The sequence below is a fragment of the Salvelinus alpinus genome, chromosome 35, assembly GCF_045679555.1.
Source record: "Salvelinus alpinus chromosome 35, SLU_Salpinus.1, whole genome shotgun sequence".
In the NCBI taxonomy this organism is placed as follows: Eukaryota; Metazoa; Chordata; class Actinopteri; order Salmoniformes; family Salmonidae; genus Salvelinus; species Salvelinus alpinus.
Window position 1 is genome coordinate 2,062,661 of NC_092120.1, and position 24,782 is coordinate 2,087,442.

The 24,782-nt window shown below is 43.2% G+C and overlaps 1 protein-coding gene and 1 long non-coding RNA gene across 7 annotated transcripts; one reads left to right on the forward strand and one right to left on the reverse strand.

Moving 5' to 3' along the window:
* Nucleotides 1-229: 229 nt before the first annotated feature.
* LOC139563953 (B-cell receptor CD22-like) lies at nucleotides 230-24,384 on the forward strand. Of its 6 annotated transcripts, XM_071383037.1 has the most exons (11): nucleotides 726-868; nucleotides 2,801-2,926; nucleotides 20,683-20,755; nucleotides 21,088-21,450; nucleotides 21,643-21,933; nucleotides 22,205-22,456; nucleotides 22,776-23,045; nucleotides 23,159-23,255; nucleotides 23,340-23,423; nucleotides 23,567-23,642; nucleotides 23,769-24,384. In XM_071383037.1, the coding sequence occupies exons 3-11, from the start codon at nucleotides 20,701-20,703 to the stop codon at nucleotides 23,832-23,834; spliced, it is 1,554 nt and encodes a 517-aa protein (XP_071239138.1). In that variant the 5' UTR covers nucleotides 726-868; nucleotides 2,801-2,926; nucleotides 20,683-20,700; the 3' UTR covers nucleotides 23,835-24,384. The 6 variants fall into 6 exon arrangements, with proteins under 6 accessions (XP_071239139.1, XP_071239140.1, XP_071239138.1 ...); XM_071383038.1 differs by lacking the exons at nucleotides 726-868; nucleotides 2,801-2,926 and adding an exon at nucleotides 230-333; XM_071383039.1 differs by lacking the exons at nucleotides 726-868; nucleotides 2,801-2,926 and adding an exon at nucleotides 379-494.
* LOC139563990 (uncharacterized) lies at nucleotides 3,119-4,421 on the reverse strand. Its single transcript, XR_011672679.1, has 3 exons — nucleotides 4,274-4,421; nucleotides 4,050-4,125; nucleotides 3,119-3,918 (listed from the first exon to the last, which is right to left on the reverse strand). It is a non-coding gene; the product is annotated as an uncharacterized lncRNA (long non-coding RNA).
* Nucleotides 24,385-24,782: the final 398 nt, after the last annotated feature.

Here is a 24,782-nt window from a genome sequence, read left to right on the forward strand (position 1 = left end):
CTTCAGTCCTCCTCTGGGTACATTAACGTCAATACAAAACCTAGGAGGCTCATGGTTCTCACCCGTTTCCATAGACATACACAGTAATTATGACAACTTCCAGAGGGCATCCTCCAACCTATCAGAGCTCTTGCAGCATGAACTGACATGTTGTCCACCCAATCAAAGGATCAGCAAATGAATCTAGTACTGAAAGCATAAGCTACAGCTAGCTCGCACTGCAGTGCATACAATCTGGGGAGTAGTTGACTCAAAGAGAGAGAAAGACAATAGTTGAACAGTTTTGAACACATTCATTCCTTCCAAAAATAAGGAGAAGCAAGAGACGGAGAGGTAGAGATTTTTGTAATATATTTTTTGTTCAGTTTTACTTACTTAGTTAACAAACGTAGCTAGCTAGTTTAGCCTACTCAAACACCTGGTTCAAACAGAGAGGGATGCTATGTTAGCCAGCTGGATATGGCTGTCCTACATTGGAACTCTTCCAAGTCAAGGTTAGCTTTTGGTTTTATTAATGTATTACCACCTGAGCCCCTCTGTGTAACTGACAAACTGATTGCTGCTGACTGTACACTGTACTGCATGATTGTAGCAGGTTTACTAACGCGTTAGTTCTTGCAGCTAGGTTGACTATGAAGTGGAAATTATTTACAATGTGTGCAGTTAGCGGTCTTGATATGAAGGTTTGGCTTGGAAAGGTTTTTTCGCCTCGTCACAGACAGCTGATGTGTTGTGCACTGAAGTTCACAAGCGAAGGGAAAATGTGAGAGGAGAAGAGCGCGTAGATAGGTGCGAGAAGGAATTATACATACAACAAGCTATTTGTATGTTGCTGCTATGAATGTGGACTGTGTTTGCGTGTGATCAGGTGTGTATTCATTGCAACGATTCTGTTGATTAAAACTTGTCTTAAGCGAAAGCAAACAGAACGAAATGTGGATTAACATAACTGTATTTGTCCAATAGAAACTCTTGTTTGCAACTGTTGGACTAATGATTACACTCTAGCTCAGCTACTGTAGATGCAGGCAAGTGTGAGCAAGGTGGTATTGAATGTGTCACTGTCTGTGACCTTGATTACTCATAATTATGTCCACCTGTGCACCTACGTTGTAAATCTTAATTCATAGGCTAGGTTGTAGCAACCTCATGATGGGTACAGGGAAAATTTGAGCATCATGTAGTAGACTCAACCTATCAATGTTACATTGAGCTGGGTAAATGGAATTTCAATGACAGTCATCCAATATAATGTAATAGAAATAAGGCCATGTTCATAATTTTTTTATCATCCTCCCTCATCTTAAACAGCACCGACCATTACTGCTCTCATCACATTGTTTAGTATTTTATTGTGTGCAAACTAGTACATATATAATAAATACAATATATTTTACTGTAGATAATCAATTTTTGTAGCCTACCTCCAAGCCATAAGCAATGAATAAGAAAACGGTGGGGTGCTGGAACTGAAGGAATAAGGAAAACGTTATTATCACTAGAAAGTTAGCATTGCATATGATCCTTTTAATGTCTAAAAGCCAAATCACTTTCTTAGTTTGACAATTATTGTTCTTTCTTGTCAATTGTGCGCCGCCCTATGGGACTCCCAATCACGGCCGGTTGTGATACAGCCTGGAATCGAACCAGGTTCTGTAGTGACACCTCTGGCACTGAGATGCAGTGCCGCAGACCTTAGACACTGTCACTAGCCGGCTACCACCTGGTACTCTGCCCTGCACCTTAGAGACTGCCCTGTGTATAGCGCATTCAGAAAGTATTCACATCCCATGTACTGTGGAATAAGTGAAGGGGTATGTATACTTTCTGAAGGTTAAGTCATTGAACACTGGTCACATTAATAATGTTTACATACTGTTTTACTCACTTTATATGTATATACTGTATTCTAGTCATGGCTCAACCTTTATAACTACTGCTGTACACACCCTTACTCTCTAAACACCATTAACATACATATATATTTTTATTCTGGACTCTGGTCCGGAAGCTAATTTCCTGCAATTCAATCCATTTTGCCACGGGGTGTTGTACTCTCAGATTAGCTCAATCTAATATTACTAATATTACTACTACTGTACATTGCATTTTAGTCAGGCTGTTTATACCACAGCACATTTAAATACTGGATTATTGACATAGCTTACTCTACTATATCTACTGCTGTACAAATCATTCTTAGTATATCTTGTGTTACATAATCCGGTGTATATAAGTATAGATTGCATTTGGATTACTGGGACAGTGCTATTTGTGTTGTTAATTGGATTCTGACTATTCTTGATTATTATTTATTTTTTAAACTTTTTGATGATTTGTGTATTCGTTTGACATTTTATTGTGTTGTTAGGAGCAAGTAACATAAGCATTTCACTGCACCCGCTAAAACATCTACTAAACTATGTACGTGACCAATAAACTTTGACCAGACTCACTGAAGCCCTCTACCGCACTGCCATCAACACAGAGGGACATAGGCGTTCCAGAGAATGGACAATCACAGTAGATTATAAGGACCAAGCCTTTACAACTTCTATTACCCAGCTTCTCCTTTAGCCAGGTAGTCAATTAAGAGTCACTTCCTAGTAATGGATACACTTGGAACATTAATGTTTCTCACTAGTTTTTCTTGTCATGACAAGTTAACAGGGGTATTTGCTGAAGATCACAGTAATTGGGGGAAGTTCCAGAGTTATTGTAGCTCATTGCACTTCTGTAAGTGGTCCGTAAAAAATATGCTTTGCTGCTGTAAACTAATGGTTTCGTATTCTCCCAACAGACCCTCCAGAAGTGTATGCCGAATTACTTGGGCTGAACCAACAAAACCAGACATTTGACTTGTCAGTTTGTTGTGGATGCCCAGAGATCAGTTGGACTGCAGTTGGACTGCAAGTACATCTATAACGTTAGTCAACAGTTTCACAATGGGTTCAACCTCTACAGTTTTAGTGGAGGGGGAGTTTCAGGATAAGGACACGATGTTCCTCTCTGCCAGGAATGAGTATGGGGAGGCCTTTCTCACCATATAATTAGGAATTAGGAATAGAAATACTAGAATATTATTAAAATATAAATTATTATTATAATTTAATAGGATCTCTATGTTTCTCATCCTCTCAATGATGTGGGTAGGAGAACACACAATTCAATACACTGAATCAATTTCTATGCATTTCAAATCATATGAAGGATTTGTTCAAAAAATGTTTAATTTATATATTCAGATTTGATAATGTATTCAGAGCTACAATCATAACCTAATACAAATTCATCATAATCTGAATTTTGATTTGCATGCCTGTTACTGATGTGTTCTTATAGAGAGGGTAAAAAAAAACTGAAGCTACAGTATATTGACAAAATCAGTATTGTGAAATAGCTCAAACCCTATGGAAATAAACAGGCGTTGAAAATCTCAATAAATGAAAGAGCAACACCAAGTGGAGAAACACTGAAAGTCCCACACTCGTAATCTATCCTCAGATTAGCCTCAAAACACAATTGCCACAGACACCTGGGGAAGCGTGAAACAAGCTATTGTTAAATACTGGTTATTATTTTGTGGATAATTGACATTTAGTAAAATACATTTCTGAATTACCCAAACCATAGATAATAAACATAAGTCTTGTAAAAGCTATAACAAAGCCACAGCCCAAATAAGAATGCACCATATTCTTTAGCAATTAGAACCATAAAGCTACATCAAGCTAACAAATTTAAGCAGTCACCTGTTATGCTACATTGGGTTAAAATGTTAATATTTTACTGGAATCACACTGAGGACCATGGCCTCTTGGCCAGCTGACTTCCACATGCTTCCTGTTGTGTTCACATGTTACCATAGACTGCATCGTCTCCACCATCACACTCGTATGGGTCACCATCCTCTTCAGTCTTCAGGAAACCAGTTCAGAGATATCATCAACAACACCTCTATTGTTTTTTATATCCTTTGTATTTAGGGCTAAGTTCTTCTCAGATCTCAGATATCTACTAAATTTCTGCAGTAGGCCTACAGTACATACCTCCATGTTGCCATATAGGTGATTGTTGGTGTGGTAGTTTGTGTTGATTTCACTGCTGGTGTCTGTCTGCTCATTCCTGTGGATAGAGTTAGGGCCACTCTCAGATGCATTCTCTTCATTTGATAAGACACAACAAGAGTGAATGTAGGCTAATGGCATTTAACAACTCATCATACATTGTAGGTTATGATCACAGATAGAACAGCCTTTAAAAAACACAGTACCTTGATGGTGAGGGATTTGAGGAAGCACACTTGGATGCATCCATGTCCTGCATATTGGTTACTGGCTGGTCACTACGACTCCTCCCACGGATGAGAAAAATAATGTGAAGTTGTCAAAACAGAACAAAACAGCTAATAACAAACACAAATCTACGTAACTCCTTCCAAAAATGAATACAAGAGTAACTTACCCCTTTTTGGTCAACAGGCAAGCTGCCATGGGAATTAATATTACTACCACCACTAATGCAGCAATACCAATTGAAACGTACGGCATCAACATCTTATCTGTCCAAAAACAAATAAATATGTGTCAGGTGTGTGCGTACTGGTAGCGAAGTCAGGTGCAGGAGAGCAGAGAGTTGTGAACAGGCGCACATTTTACTGAGGCAGGAGAAACCAACAGACGGACGGAACTGCATCAAAACCTCCAGCCAATAGGCAAAAGTGCAAAACGCGCAAAACAGTCACAATAATTTATGTTTAACAATAAACATCTTCGTGAACAACACGGTATAAGCAAACCAGTCTGGCGCGTCAACAATTAACACGTAACACAAACATTTTCACACAAAGACATGAGGGGGAACAGAGGAATAAATACATGCAGTATGATTGGGGAATAAAAACCAGGTGTGCAGGGAACAAGACAAAACAAATGGATCAATGAAAAATGAGTGGCGATGGCTAGAAAGCCGGTGCCGTCGACCGCCGAACGCCGCCCGAACAAGGAGAGGAGCCGACTTCGGCGGAAGTCGTGACAATACGTTTAATTAATGTACCAGTAGTATCATTTATGATGTTAATGAAGTATATAATACTTAATTTATGATACACGTCCCCCACTGTTTACCTTACCGTTTGTGGACAGAGTGAAGGACAAGGTGGCATTGGATGAAAAGCGTGCCCAGAGTAAACTGCCTGCTACTCAGTCCCAGTTGCTAATATATGCATATGCATCTTATTAGCAGATTTGGATAGCAAACACTCTGAAGTTTCTAAAACTGTTTGAATGATGTCTGTGAGTATAACATAACTCATATGGCAGGCAAAAACCTGATAAAAAATCCAACCAGGAAGTGAGAAATCTGAGGTTTGTAGGTTTTCAAGTCTTTGCCTATCCAATATACAGTGTCTATGGGGTCATATTGCCCTTCCTAAGGCTGCCACTAGATGTCAACAGTCTTTATAACCTTGTTTCAGGCTTCTACTGTGAAGGGGGAGAGAATGAGAGCTCTTTCAACCAGGTGTCTGACAGAGTGCCATGAGCTCAGTCTCGTGCGCGCCTGTGAGAGGTAGCCTTTCTAAAGACAAAGGAATTCTCCGGTTGAAACATTATTGAAGATTTATGTTAAAAACATCCTAAAGATTGATTCTATACATCGTTTGACATGTTTCTACGAACTGTAATGGAATTTTTTTACTTTTGGCCTGCGCGTCGTGAATTTGGATTTTTGAACTAAACGCGCAAACAAAAAGAAGGTATTTGGACATAAATTATGGACTTTATCGAACAAAACAAACATTTATTGTCGAACTGGGATTCCTCGGAGTGCATTCTGATGAAGATCATCAAAGGTAAGTGAATATTTATAATGCTATTTCGGACTTCTGTTGACTCCACAAAATGGCGGGTATCTTTATGGCTTGTTTTGGTCTCTGAGCTCTGTACTCAGAGATACAAGTGTTATGCACAGAATTAAAGATATACTTCTCCATAACACACCAATGTAAAATTAGATTTTTGGATATAAATATGCACTTTATCAAACAAAACATACATGTATTGTGTAACATGAAGTCCTATGAGTGTCATCTGATGAAGATCATCAAAGGTTAGTGATTCATTTTATCTCTATTTGTGCTTTTTGTGACTCCTCTCTTTGGCGGGAAAAATGGCTGGGTTTTTCTGTGACTTGGTGGTGACCTAACATAATCGTTTGTGGAGCTTTCGCTGTAAAGCATTTTTTAAATCATACACTGTGGCTGGATTAACGAGAATGTTATCTTTAAAATGGTGCCTAATACTTGTATGTTTGAGAAATTTGATTTATGAGATTTCTGTTGATTTGTATTTGGCGCCCTGCAATTTCATTGGCTGTTGGAGACAGGTTAAGTGGAATGATCCCAATTTTCAATTAACTGACAAAATACCAACATCCTATTCAAACAATGCAGTCAATTCACAGCCACATACTGGCTGAAATCAGTTGATGATAGGATTTACAGTACGTACATTGTAAATGCAACAAGTACTGACGTTGTGTCATACTTGTATCATATTTTGGGGGGAGGGGGTTGCCTGTTTTGCATGTTATTTTGCAATTAATACGTGTCGCATATCAGTTTGCAAATAAAGTAAAAAAATCTATAAAAAATGATTGAGTAAATAAAGCCTCCATACAAACATGGTCTCTTTTTTGCTTTGTTGAGTAAGGCAACTCCAAAATGCAGGTGGTTCAGACTAGCTCAGTGCTTGTTGTGGGTGGTGGGGCAGCCAGAGGAAAATACGGAGCGTAGGGGTCGGTAATGTTCTCTAGTTGCGCTGTGATTGTTTCAGTTTTCTGTCACTCTGTCAGGCGTGTGCGTAATTTACACAAAAACAGCAATGACGTTTTTGTCTTTTGAGCTTCTAGTCATGAAATAAATCTATGCAGCCGACTGAATCACTTTTTATAGTTACTGTTTACAGGCCTCCTGGGCCATATACAGCGTTCCTCACTGAGTTCCCTGTATTCCTATCGGACCTTGTAGTCATAGCAGATCATTTTCAAATTTTGGGTGATTTTAATATTCACATGGAAAAGTCCACAGACCCACTCCAAAAGGCTTTTGGAGCCATCATCGACTCAATGGGTTTTGTCCAACATGTCTCCGTCCTACTCACTGTCACAGTCATACTCTGGACCTAGTTTTGTCCCGTGGAATAAATGTTGTGGATCTTAATGTTTTTCCTCATTATCCTGGACTATCGGACCACCATTTTGTTATGTTTGCAATCGCAACAAATAATCTGCTCAGACCCCAACCAAGGATCATCAAAAGTTGTGCTATAAATTCTCAGACAACCCAAAGATTCCTAGATGCACTTCCAGACTCCCTCCGCCTACCCTAGGACGTCAGAGTACAAAAATCAGTTAACCATCTAACTGAGGAACTGTGCAAAACTTGTGCAATACCCTAGATGCAGTCGCACCCCTAAAAACAAAAAACATTTGTCATAAGAAACTAGCTCCCTGGTATACAGAAAATACTTGAGCTCTGAAGCAAGCTTCCAGAAAATTGGAACGGAAATGGCGTCACACCAAACTGGAAGTCTTCCAACTAGCTTGGAAAGACAGTACCGTGCGGTATCGAAGAGCCCTCACTGCTGCTCGATCATCCTATTTTACAAATGCACATTTGTGGCCTGCTGGAGGTCATTTTGCAGGGCGCTGGCAGTGCTCCTCCTTGCACAAAGGCGGAGGTAGCGGTCATGCTGCTGGGTTGTTGCCCTCCTACGGCCTCCTCCACGTCTCCTGATGTACTGGCCTGTCTCCTGGTAGCGCCTCCATGCTCTGGACACTACGCTGACAGACACAGCAAACCTTGCCACAGCTCGCATTGATGTGCCATCCTGGATGAGCTGCACTACCTGAGCCACTTGTATGGGTTGTAGACTCCGTCTCATGCTACCACTAGAGTGAAAGCACCGCCAGCATTCAAAAGTGACCAAAACATCAGCCAGGAAGCATAGGAACTGAGAAGTGGTCTGTGGTCACCACCTGCAGAATCACTCCTTTATTGGGGGTGTCTTGCTAATTGCCTATAATTTCCACCTTTTGTCTATTCCATTTGCACAACAGCATGTGAAATTTATTGTCAATCAGTGTTGCTTCCTAAGTGGACAGTTTGATTTCACAGAAGTGTGATTGACTTGGAGTTACATTGTGTTGTTTAAGTGTTCCCTTTATTTTTTTGAGCAGTGTAGTGTGTGGATTTCATTGCTGGTGTCTTTCTGCTCATTCCTGTGGATAGAGTTAGGGCTACTCTCAGATGCATTCTCTTCATTTGAAAAGACACTACAAGAGTGAATGTAGGCTAATGGGCTTCAGCAACTCACCAAGGGTTCTAGGTTATGATCACAAACATAGCCATGGGAGTACGGGTGCTGATGGGTGCTGCAGCACCTCCTGATCAATCAGAATAAATAAACAAATCAAATAATAATAATATATACTGAACAAACTATTTCCAGGCTGTATCACATCCGGCCGGGAATGGGAGTCCCATAGGGCGGCGCACAATCGGCCCGGCGTCGTCCGTGTTTGGCCGGGGTAAGCCGTCATTGTAAATAAGAATTTGTTCTTAACTGACTCGCCTAGTTAAATAAAGGTTAAATAAATAAAAATAAACGCAACATGTTTCATTAGCTGAAATAAAAGATCCCAGAAATGTTCCATATGCACAAAAAGGTTACTTCTCTGAAATGTTGCACACAAATTTGTTTACATCCCTGTTAGTGAGCATTTCTCCTTTGCCAAGATAATCCATCCACCTGACAGGTGTGGCATATCAAGAAGCTGATTGAACAGCATGATAATAAACAGGTGCACCTTGTGCTGGGGTCAATAAAAGGCCACTCCAAAATGTGCAATTTTGTCACACAACACAATGCGACAGATGTCTCAAGTTTTGGGAGAGCATGCAATTGTCATGCTGACTGCAGGAATGTCCACCAGAGCTGTTGCCAGATAATTTAATGTTCATTTCTCTACCGCAAGCTGCCTTCAACGTCGTTTTAGAGAAGTTGGCAGTATGTCCAACCGGCCTCACAACCGCAGACCACGTGTAACCAAGCCAATCGTCTGAGACCAGCCACCCAGACAGCTGATGAAAAGATTTATTTCCAATGTTCCCTCTAAGCTGTGCGCAAGTAGCCACGAGACTGCCGCTCAGCTCCCATGACTGCTGCACAGAAATATCAGTCCAAAGAGGGAGAAGCATGAGATTGAACTTCTCAACTTTCTAGAGCAGTGGTCACCGGTTTATCACGACCAACTTGTCGATCTCCAAGGCATTCCTAGTTGACCGCCCAACAACATTTCTGTAAAAAAACAAACGATAAAGTCTTGTGTTCCTATATATTTTTATTTGTCTCAGGTTGTTGGCGGTAGGTGCACCCGATTCATCTGTCCCCTATCACCATAACTAAGCCAATATTTATTTATTTAATCTTTATGACACCAATATGACACCAATATCTATGTGTTAAAAGAATTCTGTTCTCAATGCTCATAAACTGAACTTCAATTAAACTACTCGGTCTGTTACCAAGAATTTGTAAGGTTGTTGTTGAAATGAAACAGACAGAGGCCAGTCTACAATAGTCAGAATAGTTATTTACGAGAGCTCTCCTTATCATTTCCTGTACATTGGTTTATAAACCTCTCATTTTGTCATAATTGTCCCTCCTCCTCTCAGACAATATAGTTCACAAGTCTTCTCCTACTCATACATTGCCTGCCACCTGTTATACAATCTACTACAAGCCAAAGGTTTCTCCCCTCCCTGGGTGGGGAGACTTCCATCCCCGTTATCAGTTCCACAGTGGTCACAAGTTGTCTGCCACAGTTCCTTGTCTGCTAACAGTCCCTCTTTCTTATGGACAAACATTATTTATCATTATACAGAGACAGAGAATTCTGTTAGTTATAGTTCTACGTTAAATGTATACATCATTTAGTCATTATTCATAAAATTCATAACACTATGAAAATTCACAAATCAACTAGATTGGAGGTACACAACACACCTGTCAACAACAAAAAAGGGGGGAAGTATGAATTGGGTTGTTTGAGAAGTTTCAAATCTTAAGCATCCTACCTATGTCACGATCGTTTGTAGAATTAACGGACCAAGGCGCAGCGTGCGTAGAGTTCCAAATGTTTATTTAATATATCTCACCAAAACAATAGAAACATTAAGTCAAATGCAGTGCTCACAGGCAACTACACACAAACAAACAAGATCCCACAAAAACACAGTGGGAAAGGCTGCCTAAATATGATCCCCAATCAGAGACAACGGTAAACAGCTGCCTCTGATTGGAAACCATACCAGGCCAACATAGACATATTAATAACCTAGATAACCCACCCTAGTCACACCCAACCTAACCAACATAGAGAATAAAAGTCTCTCTATGGTCAGGGCGTGACAGCCTACACATAGTTTGAAGTACAATAGACCCTTTTTCAGTACAAAACACACTGACGTCACACACATTCAACATAGCCTAGATTTATGTTTTTATTACTTCTAAACAAAAACCTTTTGGGGGTTCTCATACACTTACAATGATGTTTTGATTCTTGCTTGAACATTCGTTGTGATCTTGTACAATAACTAACTTGGATGCAGCAGTTGTTAGTTAGAATACTAACACTAATTGATATAGGCTGTAGCAAAAGGTAGCCAAAGAGTAATTTTACTGGTTGAAGTTGAAGTGTTTTTTAAGTATAATGAAGTTGATTTGCGATGATGACAAAACATTATATTAAGCAAGATATTCATTTGAGCCTTAAAATCCAATTATAATCCAAAAGTAGTGTGAAATGTACTCATAAGCAACATATAAATAGAAGCTTTTTTTTGCTGCCGTTCTATAAGATCTCCCCCTTGTTCTGCCACCAACTTACGCGCATCGCCCTCATGCGGCAATGTTTGTAAACACAGAAAGCGGTCTTTACCCAACATACACTACATACGTGGACACCTGCTCATCGAACATCTCATTCCAAAATCACAGGCATTAACTTGGAGTTGGTCCCCCCTTTGCTGCTATAACAGCCTTCACTCTTCTGGGAAGGCTTTCCACTAGATGTTGAAACATTGCTGAGAGGACTTGCTTCCATTCAGCCACAAGAGCATTAGTCAGGTCGAGCACTGATGTTGGGCAATTAGGCCTGGCTCGCAGTCGGCATTCCAATTCATCCCAAAGGTGTTCGATGGGGTTGAGGTCAGGGCTCTGTGCAGGCCAGTCAAGTTCTTCCACAGCAATCTTGACAAAGCATTTCTGTATTGACCTCACTTTGTGCACGTGGGCATTGTCATGCTGAAACACTTCCCCAAAGTGTTGCCACAAAATTGGAATCACAGAATCGTCTAGAATGTAATTTTATGCTGTAGCGTTACAATTTCCCTTCACTGGGCCTAGCCTGAACCATGAAAAACAGCCCCAGACCATTATTCCTCCTCCAACAAACTTAACAGTTGGCAGTATGCATTGGGGCAGGTAGCATTCTCCTGGCATCCGCCAAATCCAGATTTGTCCGTCAGACTGCTAGATGGTGAAGAGTGATTCGCCACTCCAGAGAACGCGTTTCCACTGCTCCACAGTCCAATGGCAGCGAACAGTTATTGTGCTGATGTTGCTTCCAGAGACAGTTTGAAACTCAGGAGTTAGTGTTGCAACCGAGGACAGGCGATTTTGATGCGCTTCAGCACTAGGCGATCCCGTTCTGTGAGCTTGTGTGTTCTACCACTTTGTGTCTGAGCCGTTGTTGCTCCTAGACGTTTCCACTTCACAATAACAGGACTTGTCACTGAGCTCTAAAGTAAGGCCATTCTACTGCCAATGTTTGTCTATGGAGATTGCATGGCAGTGTGGTAAATGTTATACACCTGTCAGCAACGTGTGTTGCCGAAATAGCCGAATCCACTAATTTGAAGGGATGTCCACATACTTTTGTATAAAACTGTGTAGCTACTGTAGTAGGTCAAAGCTGTGTGCTGTAAAACTTTGGTAGAGCATGGGTGGCATAGGCATTGGGTTGCTCATGTGAATGTAATTTATTTTTAATCTTCAGACCATACCATACAAAGGGCTGTGAGTCATGGGTTTGATTCTGGCCACATGAAAGGTAGGATGTATACGAAGGGTACCAGTTAACAGAAGACGAACAGCAGAGGGGCTAATGACTTTGGAGATGGGAAAAGGGTCAATAAACCGGGGGGAGAGTTTGCGGGATTCCACCCGGAGGGGCAGATCCCGGGTGAGCAGCAATACCTTCTGCCCTAGCCGATACCGGGGAGCCGGGGTCCGGTGTGATCCGCTTGTCATCGATACCTGGAGGTGGTCATGTGGAGGGCCAACCGGGCTCTCCTCCAGGTACGACGACAGCGACGGACAAACATGTGGGCAGAAGGTATGCCAAGGTATGAAACCAGAAGGACAGGCTGGCCGGCGACCCAATGAGGGTGCAGAACACCTTCCAGAACTGGGATGAGAACTGAGAACCCCGGTCAGATACCATGTCTACCGGTAGTCTATGAATCCGGAAGACGTGCTGCACCATGAGCTGGGCCGTCTCCTTGGCAGAGGGTAGTTTGGGGAGAGGAATGAAGTGAGCAGCTTTGGAAAACCGATCCACCACGGTCAGGACGGTGGTGTTGCCATCAGACGGAGGAAGACCCGTGACAAAGTCCAGGGAGATGTGAGACCAGGGACGGTGAGGGACAGGCAGAAGTTGGAGAGGACCAGCCGGAGCTTGCCGAGGAGTCTTGTTCTGTGCACACACCGTGCAAGTGGCGATGAATGCGGTCACGGCAGGGACCTTGGTAGGCCACCAAAAGCGTTGTTGTACAAAAGCCAGGGTCTGACAGGCGCCCAGGTGGCAGGCAAGCCTGGACGGTGTCTGGAACGAACAGCCAATTATCGGGGCCTACCCCCGGGGTTTGGCTGGAAACCCTGCGCCTCCCAGACCTGCTTCCCTATTCCCCAGCTGAATGCTGTCACCAGGCATGAAGTGGGAAGGATGGCCTCGGGTACTGGTGTAGTATTCGTGGGGCTATAGCGGCGTGACAGCGCATCTGGCTTGACGTTCTTGGATCCCGGCCGGTACGAGAGAGAGAATTTGAACCATGTGAACAGCAGGGCCCATCTAGCTTGCCTGGAGTTGAGGAATTTGGCGGTGCAGAGATACTCCAGGTTCTTGTGGTCGGTCCACACGATGAATGGATGTTCCGCCCCCTCCAGCCAGTGCCTCCATTCCTCCAATGCCATCTTCACCCCCAGAAGTTCACGATTCCCCACATCATAGGTTTTTTTCCGTGGTGTTGAGGCAATGAGAGAAGAAGGGGCAGGGATGCAGCTTGAGGTCCAGGGCAGAATGCTGGGACAGGACAGCCCCCACTCCGAAGTATCGGCTGCCACAACGAACTGATGGAAAGGGTGAGGGTGAACAAAGATGGGAGCTGTGGTAAAGCGATGTTTGATGTCCCGGAACGCCCGGTCGGCAGCTGGAGACCACGTGAATGGAATCTTCGGCGAGGTGAGTGCTGACAGGGGGGAAGCCAGGGTGCTGTAACCCCGGATAAATTGGCGGTAGAAGTTGACGAACTCCAGGAAACATTGCAGTTGCACCCTGGATGTAGGCTGGGGCCAATCCACCACCACTCTCACATTCCCGGGATCCATTTGTACACTCCCTGCAGCAATGATGTACCCCAGAAAAGGGATGGTGGAGTGATGAAACTTGCACTTCTCTGCTTTTACAAACAGCTGGTTCTCCAGGAGGTGTTGGAGAACCTGTCGGATGTGGAGCACATGTTCTTGGATGGAGCGGGAGAAGACGAGGATGTCATCGAGGTAGACAAAGACGAACTGGTTCAGCATGTCACGGAGAACATCATTCACCAGAGCCTGGATCACGGCAGGGGCGTTGGTAAGGCCAAATGGCATGATCAGATACTCATAGTGACCGCTGACCATGTTGAAGGCGGTCTTCCACTCGTCTCCTTCCTGTATCCACACCAAGTGGTAGGAGTTCCGTAGATCCAACTTGGAAAACACAGTGGCCCCCTGGAGCGGCTCGAAGGCCGAGGAGTTGAGGCATAGTGGGTAGCGATTCTTCACCATTATGTCGTTGAGACCCCGGTAATAAATGCATAGGCACAGGGTCTTGTCCTTCTTCTCCACAAAGAACAATGAGCAGGAACTGGATGGCCTCGCTGTGGTTCCCTGACACACGGAGGTTGATGGGAGTGGTAGTGTGGGTGACCCGGCCGTCCAGGGCTCTGACGTCCATGGAAATGGAGAGGGGCTGTGTGGGGATATCCAGCTAGGAAGCCAGGGTAGCGTCCAAAAAGCTCTCATTGGCCCCAAAGTCAATGAGGACCTGGAGAAATTTTGACTGGTTTCCCAACAGCAAAATGTCTTGAAACGGGTGTGAGTAGGAGGAGCAGAGAAGTTCTCCATATGGCCCACCAGAGTACTCGCTCCTACCGGTGAGCCAGGTCTTTTAGCGGACACGAGGATACAAAATGACCACGAGTCCCGCAACACAGGCAGCTCTTAGTGTTGAGCCTGTATCGCCGTTCCGCTGGCGACAACCCAGACTCGACCGTCTTCGGCTACTCTCGGGGAACCTCGGGTGGCCTCGGGTTCTCTCCGCAACGGGGCCGTCGGGTGCTTCCGGGATGCCTCAGAGGCGAGGTGGAATCCTTGGACGGGCGAACAAAATCGAATCTCCTCTCCCTCCGTCGTTCCCATAGTCGCCCATCGATCCTGATGGTCAAGGCGATGAGGGAATCGAGATCCATGGGTAATTCCCGGGCTGCAAGCTTGTCCTTGACCTTTTTTTTATTTATTTTATTTAACCTTTATTTAACCAGGTAGGCAAATTGAGAACACGTTCTCATTTACAATTGCGACCTGGCCAAGATAAAGCAAAGCAGTTCGACACATACAACAACACATAGTTACACATGGAGTAAAACAACATATAGTCAATAATACAGTGAAAAAAAATAAAAAAAATAAGTCTATATACAATGTGAGCAAGTGAGGTGAGATAAGGGAGGTGAAGGCAAACAAATATATGTATAAATAAATAAAAATATAAAAGGCCATGGAGGCGAAGTGAGTACAACACAGCACGTAAAATAAAAACTAAAAAAACAATGGAATGGTTGGTTTGCGGTGGAAGAAAGTGCAAAGTAGAGACAGAGATAAAGGGGTGCAAAGGAGCAAAATAAATTAATAAATAAATACAGTAGGTAAAGAGGTAGTTGTTTGGGCTAAATTGTAGATGGGTTATATACAGGTGCAGTAATCTATGAGCTGCTCTGACAGCTGGTGCTTAAAGCTAGTGAGGGAGATAGGTGTTTCCAGTTTCAGAGATTTTTGTAGTTCGTTCCAGTCATTGGCAGCAGAGAACTGGAAGGAGAGGCGTCCAAAGGAAGAATTGGTTTTGGGGGTGACTAGAGAGATATACCTGCTGGAGCGCGTGCTACAGGTAGGTGCTGCTATGGTGACCAGCGAGCTGAGATAAGGGGGGACTTTACCTAGCAGGGTCTTGTAGATGACCTGGAACCAGTGGGTTTGGCGACGAGTATGAAGCGAGGGCCAGCCAACGAGAGTGTACAGGTCGCAGTGGTGGGTAGTATATGGGGCTTTGGTGACAAAACGGATGGCACTGTGATAGACTGCATCCAATTTATTGAGTAGGGTTTTGGAGGCTATTTTGTAAATGACATCACCGAAGTCGAGGATTGGTAGGATGGTCAGTTTTACAAGGGTATGTTTGGCAGCATGAGTAAAGGATGCTTTGTTGCGGAATAGGAAGCCAATTCTAGATTTGACTTTGGATTGGAGATGTTTGATGTGAGTCTGGAAGGAGAGTTTGCAGTCTAACCAGACACCTAGGTATTTGTAGGTGTCCACATATTCTAAGTCAGAGCCGTCCAAAGTAGTGATGTTGGACAGGCGGGCAGGAGCAGGCAGCGATCGGTTGAAGAGCATGCATTTGGTTTTACTTGTATTTAAGAGCAGTTGGAGGCCACGGAAGGAGAGTTGTATGGCATTGAAGCTCGCCTGGAGGGTTGTTAACACAGTGTCAAAAGAAGGGCCAGAAGTATACAGAATAGTGTCGTCTGCGTAGAGGTGGATCAGAGAATCACCAGCAGCAAGAGCGACATCATTGATGTAAACAGAGAAGAGAGTCGGTCCAAGAATTGAACCCTGTGGCACCCCCATAGAGACTGCCAGAGGCCCGGACAACAGACCCTCCGATTTGACACACTGAACTCGATCAGAGAAGTAGTTGGTGAACCAGGCGAGGCAATCATTAGAGAAACCAAGGCTGTCGAGTCTGCCAATGAGGATGTGGTGATTGACAGAGTCAAAGGCCTTGGCCAGGTCAAGACCTCCTCTGAGACTATGTGTAGGAACATGTCGAACAGCGCTTCCTGGTTCCAGGCAGTGTCCGTTGCCATCGTGCGGAAATCCACCACATAGTCTGCCACACTGCGGGAGTGCTGCTGCAGCTGGAGTAGCTTCCGGGCAGCCTCTCTCCTGGAAAATGGGGAATCAAACACCTTCTTAACCTCTCCCACAAACTCCTACAGACTGCCGCATATGGCCGGCTGTTGCTCCCATACCACTGTAGCCCAGGCGAGCGCTCTCCCAGGCATCAGCGTGATAAGGTACGCAAACTTAGAGTGGTCTGAGGGGAAGGAAGAGGGCTGAAGCTCAAAAATGAGGGCACAGTGGGCTAGAAATGCCCGACAGGTTCCCGGCTCTCCATTGAAACGTTCCGGGGGAGGTAAGCGTTGCTCCCGGGAAGCCGGAGTGACCGGTGAGGTGGCGCTGCTAACCGTTGAGTTACAGAGGAACTGTGAGGTTCCCGTCGTAGTAGGCTGCCTCCCAGCCAACCTGCGGAATTTTTTTATTTTTTTTTATTTTTTACATTTCACTTTATTTAACCAGGTAGGCCAGTTGAGAACATGTTCTCATTTACTGCAACATGGCCAAGATAAATAAAAACAGTGGACACAAACAACACAGAGTTACACATGGGATTAACAAACGTACAGTCAATAACATAATAGAAAAATGTATATACAGTGTGTGCAAATGTAGTAAGATTGGGGAGGTAAGGCAAAAAATAGGCTATAGGGGTGAAATAATTACAATTTAGCAATTAAACACTGGAGTGATAGATGTGCAGAAGATGAATGTGTAGAGATACTGGGGTGCAAAGAAGCAAAAAAATAACAATATTGGGATGAGGTAGTTGGGTGGTTATTTACAGATGGGCTGTGTACAGGTGCAATGATCGTAAGCTGCTCTGACAGCTGATGCTTAAAGTTAGTGAGGGAGATATGAGTCTCCAGCTTCAGTGATTTTTGCAATTCGTTCCAGTCATTGGCAGCAGAGAACTGGAAGGAAAGATGGCCAAAGTAGGTGTTGGCTTTGGGGATGACCAGAGAAATATACCTGCTGGAGTGCGTGCTACGGGTGGGTGCTGCTATGGAGACCAGTGAGCTGAGATAAGGCGGGGATTTACCTAGCAAAGACTTATAGATGACCTGGAGCCAGTGGGTTTGGCGACGAATATGAAGCGAGGGCCAGCCGACGAGAGCATACAGGTTGCAGTGGTGGGTGGTATATGGGGCTTTGGTGACAAAATGGATAGCACCTTGATAGACTACATCTAATTTGCTGAGTAGAGTGTTGGAGGCTATTTTGTAAATGACATTGGCGAAGTCAAAGATCGGTAGTATAGTCAGTTTTAAGAGGGTATGTTTGGCAGCATGAGTGACGGATCCTTTGTTGCGAAATAAGAAGCCGATTCTAGATTTAAATTTGGATTGGAGAAGCTTAACAAACCTCCAGACAAGCTTCAATGCCATACAACACTCCTTCCGTGGCCTCCAACTGCTCTTAAATGCAAGTAAAACTGAATGCATGCTCTTCAACTGATCGCTGCCCGCACCCGCCCGCCCGACTAGCATCACCACTCTGGACAGAATATGTGGACAACTATAAATACCTAGGTGTCTGGCTAGACTGTAAACTCTCCTTCCAGACTCACATTATTGAACTGGCTGGCTAGCTATCCAATAAACATACTGTGCATGTAATCTTAAAATTGATTGTTTTACACAATACCTTATAACAACACACTGCCTGACCATGGTTGACCAAGTCCCTGACCAAAATGGTTGACCTTTGATACTGTGATAAGACATTTAATGTCCATTCTAGTATTCTTATTCCTAATTGTATTAAAAACAAAAAATAGATGCTTTAAGTGAGAATAGGCATTGGTCTGAAGCCGACAAATAAATTACATTCACATGAGCACCCCAATGCCTATGCCACCCATGCTCTACCAAAGTTTTACAGCACACACCTACTACAGTAGCTACACTATATATACAAAAGTATGTGGACACCCCTTCAAATTAGTGGATTCGGCTATTTCGGCAACACACGTTGCTGACAGGTGTATAACATTTACCACACGACCATGCAATCTCCATAGACAAACATTGGCAGTAGAATGGCCTTACTTTAGAGCTCAGTGACTTTCAGCATTGCACCGTCTGCCCTGCTAGATTTGCCCTGGTCAACTTTAGGTCCTGTTATTGTGAAGTGGAAATGTCTAGGAGCAACAAAGGCTCAGACACAAAGTGGTAGAACACACAAGCTCACAGAATGGGATCGCCGAGTGCTGAAGCACATAAAAATCATCTGTCCTCGGTTGCAACACAACACTACCGAGTTTCAAACTGTCTCTGGAAGCAACATCAGCACAATAACTGTTCGTCGGGAGCTTCATGAAATTGGTTTCCATGGCCGAGCAGCTGCACACAAGCCTAAGATCACAATGCACAATGCCAATTGTCGGCTGGAGCGGTGTAAAGTTCGCTGCCATTGGACTGTGGAGCAGTGGAAACGCGTTCTCTGGAGTGACAAATCACTCTTCACCATCTAGCAGTCTGACGGACAAATCTGGGTTTGGCGGATGCCAGGAGAATGCTACCTGCCCCAATGCATACTGCCAGCTGTTAAGTTTGTTGGAGGAGGAATAATGGTATGAGGCTATTTTTCATGGTTCAGGCTAGGCCCAGTGAAGGGAAATTGTAACGCTACAGCATAAAATTACATTCTAGACGATTCTGTGATTCCAATTTTGTGGCAACACTTTGGGGAAGTGTTTCAGCATGACAATGCCCACGTGCACAAAGTGAGGTCAATACAGAAATGCTTTGTCAAGATTGCTGTGGAAGAACTTGACTGGCCTGCACAGAGCCCTGACCTCAACCCCATCGAACACCTTTGGGATGAATTGGAATGCCGACTGCGAGCCAGGCCTAATTGCCCAACATCAGTGCTCGACCTGACTAATGCTCTTGTGGCTGAATGGAAGCAAGTCCTCTCAGCAATGTTTCAACATCTAGTGGAAAGCCTTCCCAGAAGAGTGAAGGCTGTTATAGCAGCAAAGGGGGGACCAACTCCAAGTTAATGCCTGTGATTTTGGAATGAGATGTTCGATGAGCAGGTGTCCACGTATGTAGTGTATGTTGGGTAAAGACCGCTTTCTGTGTTTACAAACATTGCCGCATGAGGGCGATGCGCGTAAGTTGGTGGCAGAACAAGGGGGAGATCTTATAGAACGGCAGCAAAAAAAGCCTCTATTTAGATGTTGCTTATGAGTACATTTCACACTACTTTTGGATTATAATTGGATTTTAAGGCTCATATGAATATCTTGCTTAATTTAATGTTTTGTCATCATCGCAAATCAACTGCATTATACTTAATCAACCAGTAAAATTACTCTTTGGCTACCTTTTGCTACAGCCTATATCAATTAGTGTTAGTATTCTAACTAACAACTGCTGCATCCAAGTTAGTTATTGTACAAGATCACAACGAATGTTCAAGCATGAATCAAAACATAATTGTAAGTGTATGAGAACCCCCAAAAGGTTTTTGTTTAGAAGTAATAAAACATAAATCTAGGCTATGTTGAATGTGTGTGACGTCAGTGTGTCGTGTACTGAAAAATGGTCTATAGTACTTTAAACTATGTGTAGGCAGGATGCTTAGAATTCGAACCTTCTCAAACAACCCAATTCATACTTCCCCCCCTTTTTTGTTGTTGACAGGTGTGTTGTGTACCTCCAATCTAGTTGATTTGTGAATTTTCATAGATATTGGTGTCATATTGGTGTCATAAAGATTAAATAAATAAATATTTGCTTAGTTATGGTGATAGGGGGACCGTTGAGTTTGGCAATGTGGAAAACATAGTCAAAATACATATTCTCAAAGACATTACACTTTAGTGGGTTAACCCTCAGTGGAATAGTTAAATCACCATACCATCAGTCAGAGACAAAATATGGGAAGTCCTGATAGCAAAAATAAAGAAATCACGTTATATGTGAAATGGGAAGTGTGAGCAGGATGGTAATATTTCCTTTATATGTCAATGTCTCTGAAGGAGAGTGGTTATCTGACATGAGAAAGAAAGATTCAACTATGCAAGTAAGTGATTTGGCTTTTAGACATTAAACGTGTCAAAGGAAATGCTAACATTCTAGTGATAATAAAATAATTCTTATTCCCTCAGGTCCTGCACAAAGAGGGGATGCGGAGTGAAACATTAACATGGCCTTTTCTTATTCATTGCATTTGGCTTGGAGGTAGGATACAAATTTAGACGTATACAGTAAAAAATATTGTATTTATTAAATTACACACAACAAAATACAAAACAATGTGGTGAGAGTTAAAACGAGTAGCGAATGGTAGCGAGTAGCGAAAGGTGCATGTGTATTACTAACCTTGAGCGGCTAGTAATACACCTCCCCCTTTCAAATATTAATAGAACAAAATTAACAATAAAATGGCCTCTTGATATTTTCAAATCAACCTGTGACCAGCACAAGGAACATCGGGGATTATATTTATTATACTCACATTCCTTGGCTGTGGCCAACACCTCTTATTAACATTTCAACTACTTCTATTTGAGTGATGGGAGTTGATGCCTCGTCGTGGACTGCTGAGGTGCCCAGCTCAGTATCCGGCCTGCAGGGCTCATGCATCGTGATTCCCTGCTCATTCAACTACCCAGAACCAGAGAAGAAGTCCTCCAAAATAACTGGCATCTGGTTCAAAGACACACATGAGGTTATATACCACCCAGACAGCTCCAGTATCATCAAAGACTACAGGGGTCGTACAGAGCTGGTGGGAGATCTCCGGCAGAAGAACTGCTCTCTCAGAATCGACCCCCTCCATCACAGTGACAAAGGACCCTTTCATTTCAGGATTGAAATGGAAGACTATAACAAGTATTCATACAAAGAGGACACGGTCTCCATTGCAGTGAGCAGTAAGTTCCCAGGGGACAAATTGACAAGGAGAATTTCAATTGTTGTATTATAGTATTCCATTATTTACCCAAATGAAAGCTATAGCTTATTGTAGATTTAAATGATATTACTGAAATGACAGAACCAAGAACTGGTGGAGGCACACCTCAAGAGAACTGCAATAATTGTTCTCTTCTCTTCACTGATTTCAGGCTCTCCAGACCCCCCCTCTCTGTCAGTGATGGAGGAGGTGAAGTTGGGGGTGGAGCTGTCTGCCTCCTGCTCTGTGTCTCACTCCTGCCCATCTGATTCCCCTTTCCTCACCTGGAGCCACTCCGGAACACCCAGTGTCCAATCACAGCAGCTGACCAACGGCCAGTGGAAAGTGTCATCATCCCTGACCTTTACCCCCAGCATCACTGATCACAACCAGTCTCTGGTCTGCACAGCAGCATACAGGGGAGGGAAGACAGTGAAAAGTTCCAAAACTCTCAATGTCAAATGTAAGTGGACCACACCTGTGTGTTAATAACACTGGAAGATTTACACTTTCACTTCTTTGAAAACAGAATGTTTCTGTGCATACGACAAAAGTGAAAGAAGAAATTCAATGTAACTTCTTTGAAAAGGAAACATGCACTTTGTCTAGAGTCTGGATTTGGCATACTTCCCTTTTAAATTTGAAATAGATTTAGCATGTGATTGATACACTGAATCTGTCCTAAGATGTTTATTACATAGTAATAGCATTCTTACTAATGATGTTAATCATAGATGCCCCAGTGGATGTGAAGGTTGAGGGAGTGTCCAGTGTGAAGGAAGGAGACTCTGTGGAGCTGAGATGCTCCAGTGACAGTAACCCTGCAGCCCACAGCTACAGATGGCACAACAGCAGAGGACCTCTGCCCACCACGGGACCTATCATCACACTGGAGAATGTGACCAGACTCACTGAAGCCCTCTACTGCACTGCCATCAACACAGAGGGACAAGGCCACTCCAGCTCACTGAAGCTCAATGTAGAGTGTAAGTAGATGCCGCCATTCAAATCAAATAAAATAAAATTTTATTGGTCACATACACATGGTTAGCAGATGTTCATGCGAGTGTAGCGAAATGCTTGTGCTTCTAGTTCCGACCATGCAGTAATATCTAACAAGTAATATAAACAATTTCACAACAACTACCTTTTACACATTTATTACATCCCATTTTTTATTATTAAATGGCTAGAGAGTTAATAAGGAGCATGTCCTTTCTGTGTATATAATATTGAGACAATTCTCTTCAGGATGTAGCACTACATGTTCAGTTAAAACCAAACTGTTTATCATTCTCATCCCAGACCCCCCTGAGATCAAAGTGGGCTCCGCCTGCACTTCAGACATCTCCATGGTAACCTGTCTGTGCATTGTGGATTCGGAGCCCCCCGCCACCGTGGAGTGGTCTCTTCCAGATGGACCCCTGCCCCACCGGCCCAGTACCCGAGTGGAGAGGCATGGGTCAATTACTATGGTGACCCTACAGAGGGCACTAGGCTTCTCCGAGACCGTCCACTGCCATGCCAGCAACACACAGGGCAATGCCACCTTGTCCTTCACTGTGTCCACAAATGGTAAAGGAAACAGTGGGGGAGAAGCATCATAAATGAAGTATTACATACAGTATTAACATCATAAAGGATATTATTGGTACATTAATAAAACAAATGTATTTGTTTTTGGACAGATAAGAAGTTGATGCTGTACGTTTCAATTGGTATTGCTGCATTAGTGGTGGTAGTAATACTAATTCCCATGTCAGCTTGCCTATTGAACAAGAAGGGGTAAGTTACTATTTTTTTTCTTTTTGGAAGGAGTTATATAGATTTGTGTTTGTTTTGATAACTTTACATAGTTTTTCTCAACAGTAGGAGTCGTAGTGACCAGCCAGTAACCAGCAAGCAGAACGTGGATACAGCCAAGGGTGCTTTTTCACATCCCTCACCATCAAGGTATTTTTCTACAGGCTGTTCTGTGATCTGTGATCATAATGTATACATCCTTCTGAGTTGTTAAAGCCCATTAGCCTACATTTACTCTTGTTGTGTCGGGATAACGGGAATGCATCTGAGAGTGGTCCTAACTCTATCCACAGGAAAGAGCAGAAAGACGCCAGCAGTGAAATCCACACAAACTACTACACCAACGATCACCTATATGGCAACATGGAGGTATGTACTGTAGGCCTACTGCAGACATGTACAGGTGCTGTAGAGATCTGAGGAAATACAAAGGATTAAACAATAGAGGTGGTGTTGTTGATGATGATACTGTGTCTCTGATCTGGTTACCTGTAGGCTGAAGAGGATGGCGACCCATACGAGTGTGTTGGTGGAGACGATGCAGTCTATGCTAATATGTGAACACAACAGGAAGCATGTTGGAGTCAGCTGGCCCAGAGGCCATGGTCTGTCAAAGTCTGTCAAAGGTTCCAGTAAAATATTTACATTTTAACCCAATGTAGCAGAACAGCTGACTACTTATATTTGTTAGCTTTAAGTAGCTTTATGGTTCTAATTGCTAAAGAAAATCGTACATTCTTATTTGGGTTCTGCCTTTAGTGTTTTTATCTACGGCTTGGGTGATTCAGAATAAGCCTGATATGAATTGCTATACAGTTATAATAGTTGAGAAGTATATATACAGTATATTATTGTTTTTGTGTTGCCCCTTTCAACTGTAATCCACTTATTTGTGGCACTCAGGTCAGCACAGTGCTTCTGTTGTCACCTTGAATGTACAGACAAATACAGTAAAGTGTCATTTGTCAAAACAGGCCATATTGAGATATACTGTATGTACTTGAGATGGAGAATACAATGACTGTAAAGTACCCTCCAGATCAGATGGAATATGAACATGAGTAAATGTTCAACAACAACAGTGATCAAATAAAAAAAATGTTTCATTAGATTTTAATATAGTCTGTAATGTTTGTTCCTGAATCTCTCAATCTACTAGTGAGTTATTTTTCATCCTTTTATATTATAACAGAACATGGCCAAGATGTTCAAATGATGACCAGCAGGGTCAAATAATAACAATTACAGTGGTTGTCGAGGGTGCAACAGGTCAGCACCTCAGGAGTAAATGTCAGTTGGCTTTTCATAGCCGATCATTCAGTATCTCTACTGCTCCTGCTGTCTCTAGAGAGTTGAAAACAGCAGCTCTGGGACAGGTAGCACGTCCGGTGAACAGGTCAGGGTTCCATAGCCGCAGGCAGAACAGTTAAAACCGGAGCAGCAGCACGGCCAGGTGGACTGGGGACAGCAAGGAGTCATCAGGCAGGGATTGTCCTGAGGCATGGTCCT

Excerpts from the sequence above, each read along its gene's own strand:
- LOC139563953 (XM_071383033.1), top strand. The coding sequence starts at position 20,499 with ATGGGAAGTGTGAGCAGGATGGTAATATTTCCTTTATATGTCAATGTC. Across the intron at positions 20,598-20,682 it reads AGAAAGATTCAACTATGCAA|GTCCTGCACAAAGAGGGGAT; the intron begins GTAAGTGATTTG and ends TTATTCCCTCAG. Across the intron at positions 23,643-23,768 it reads ACCTATATGGCAACATGGAG|GCTGAAGAGGATGGCGACCC; the intron begins GTATGTACTGTA and ends GGTTACCTGTAG.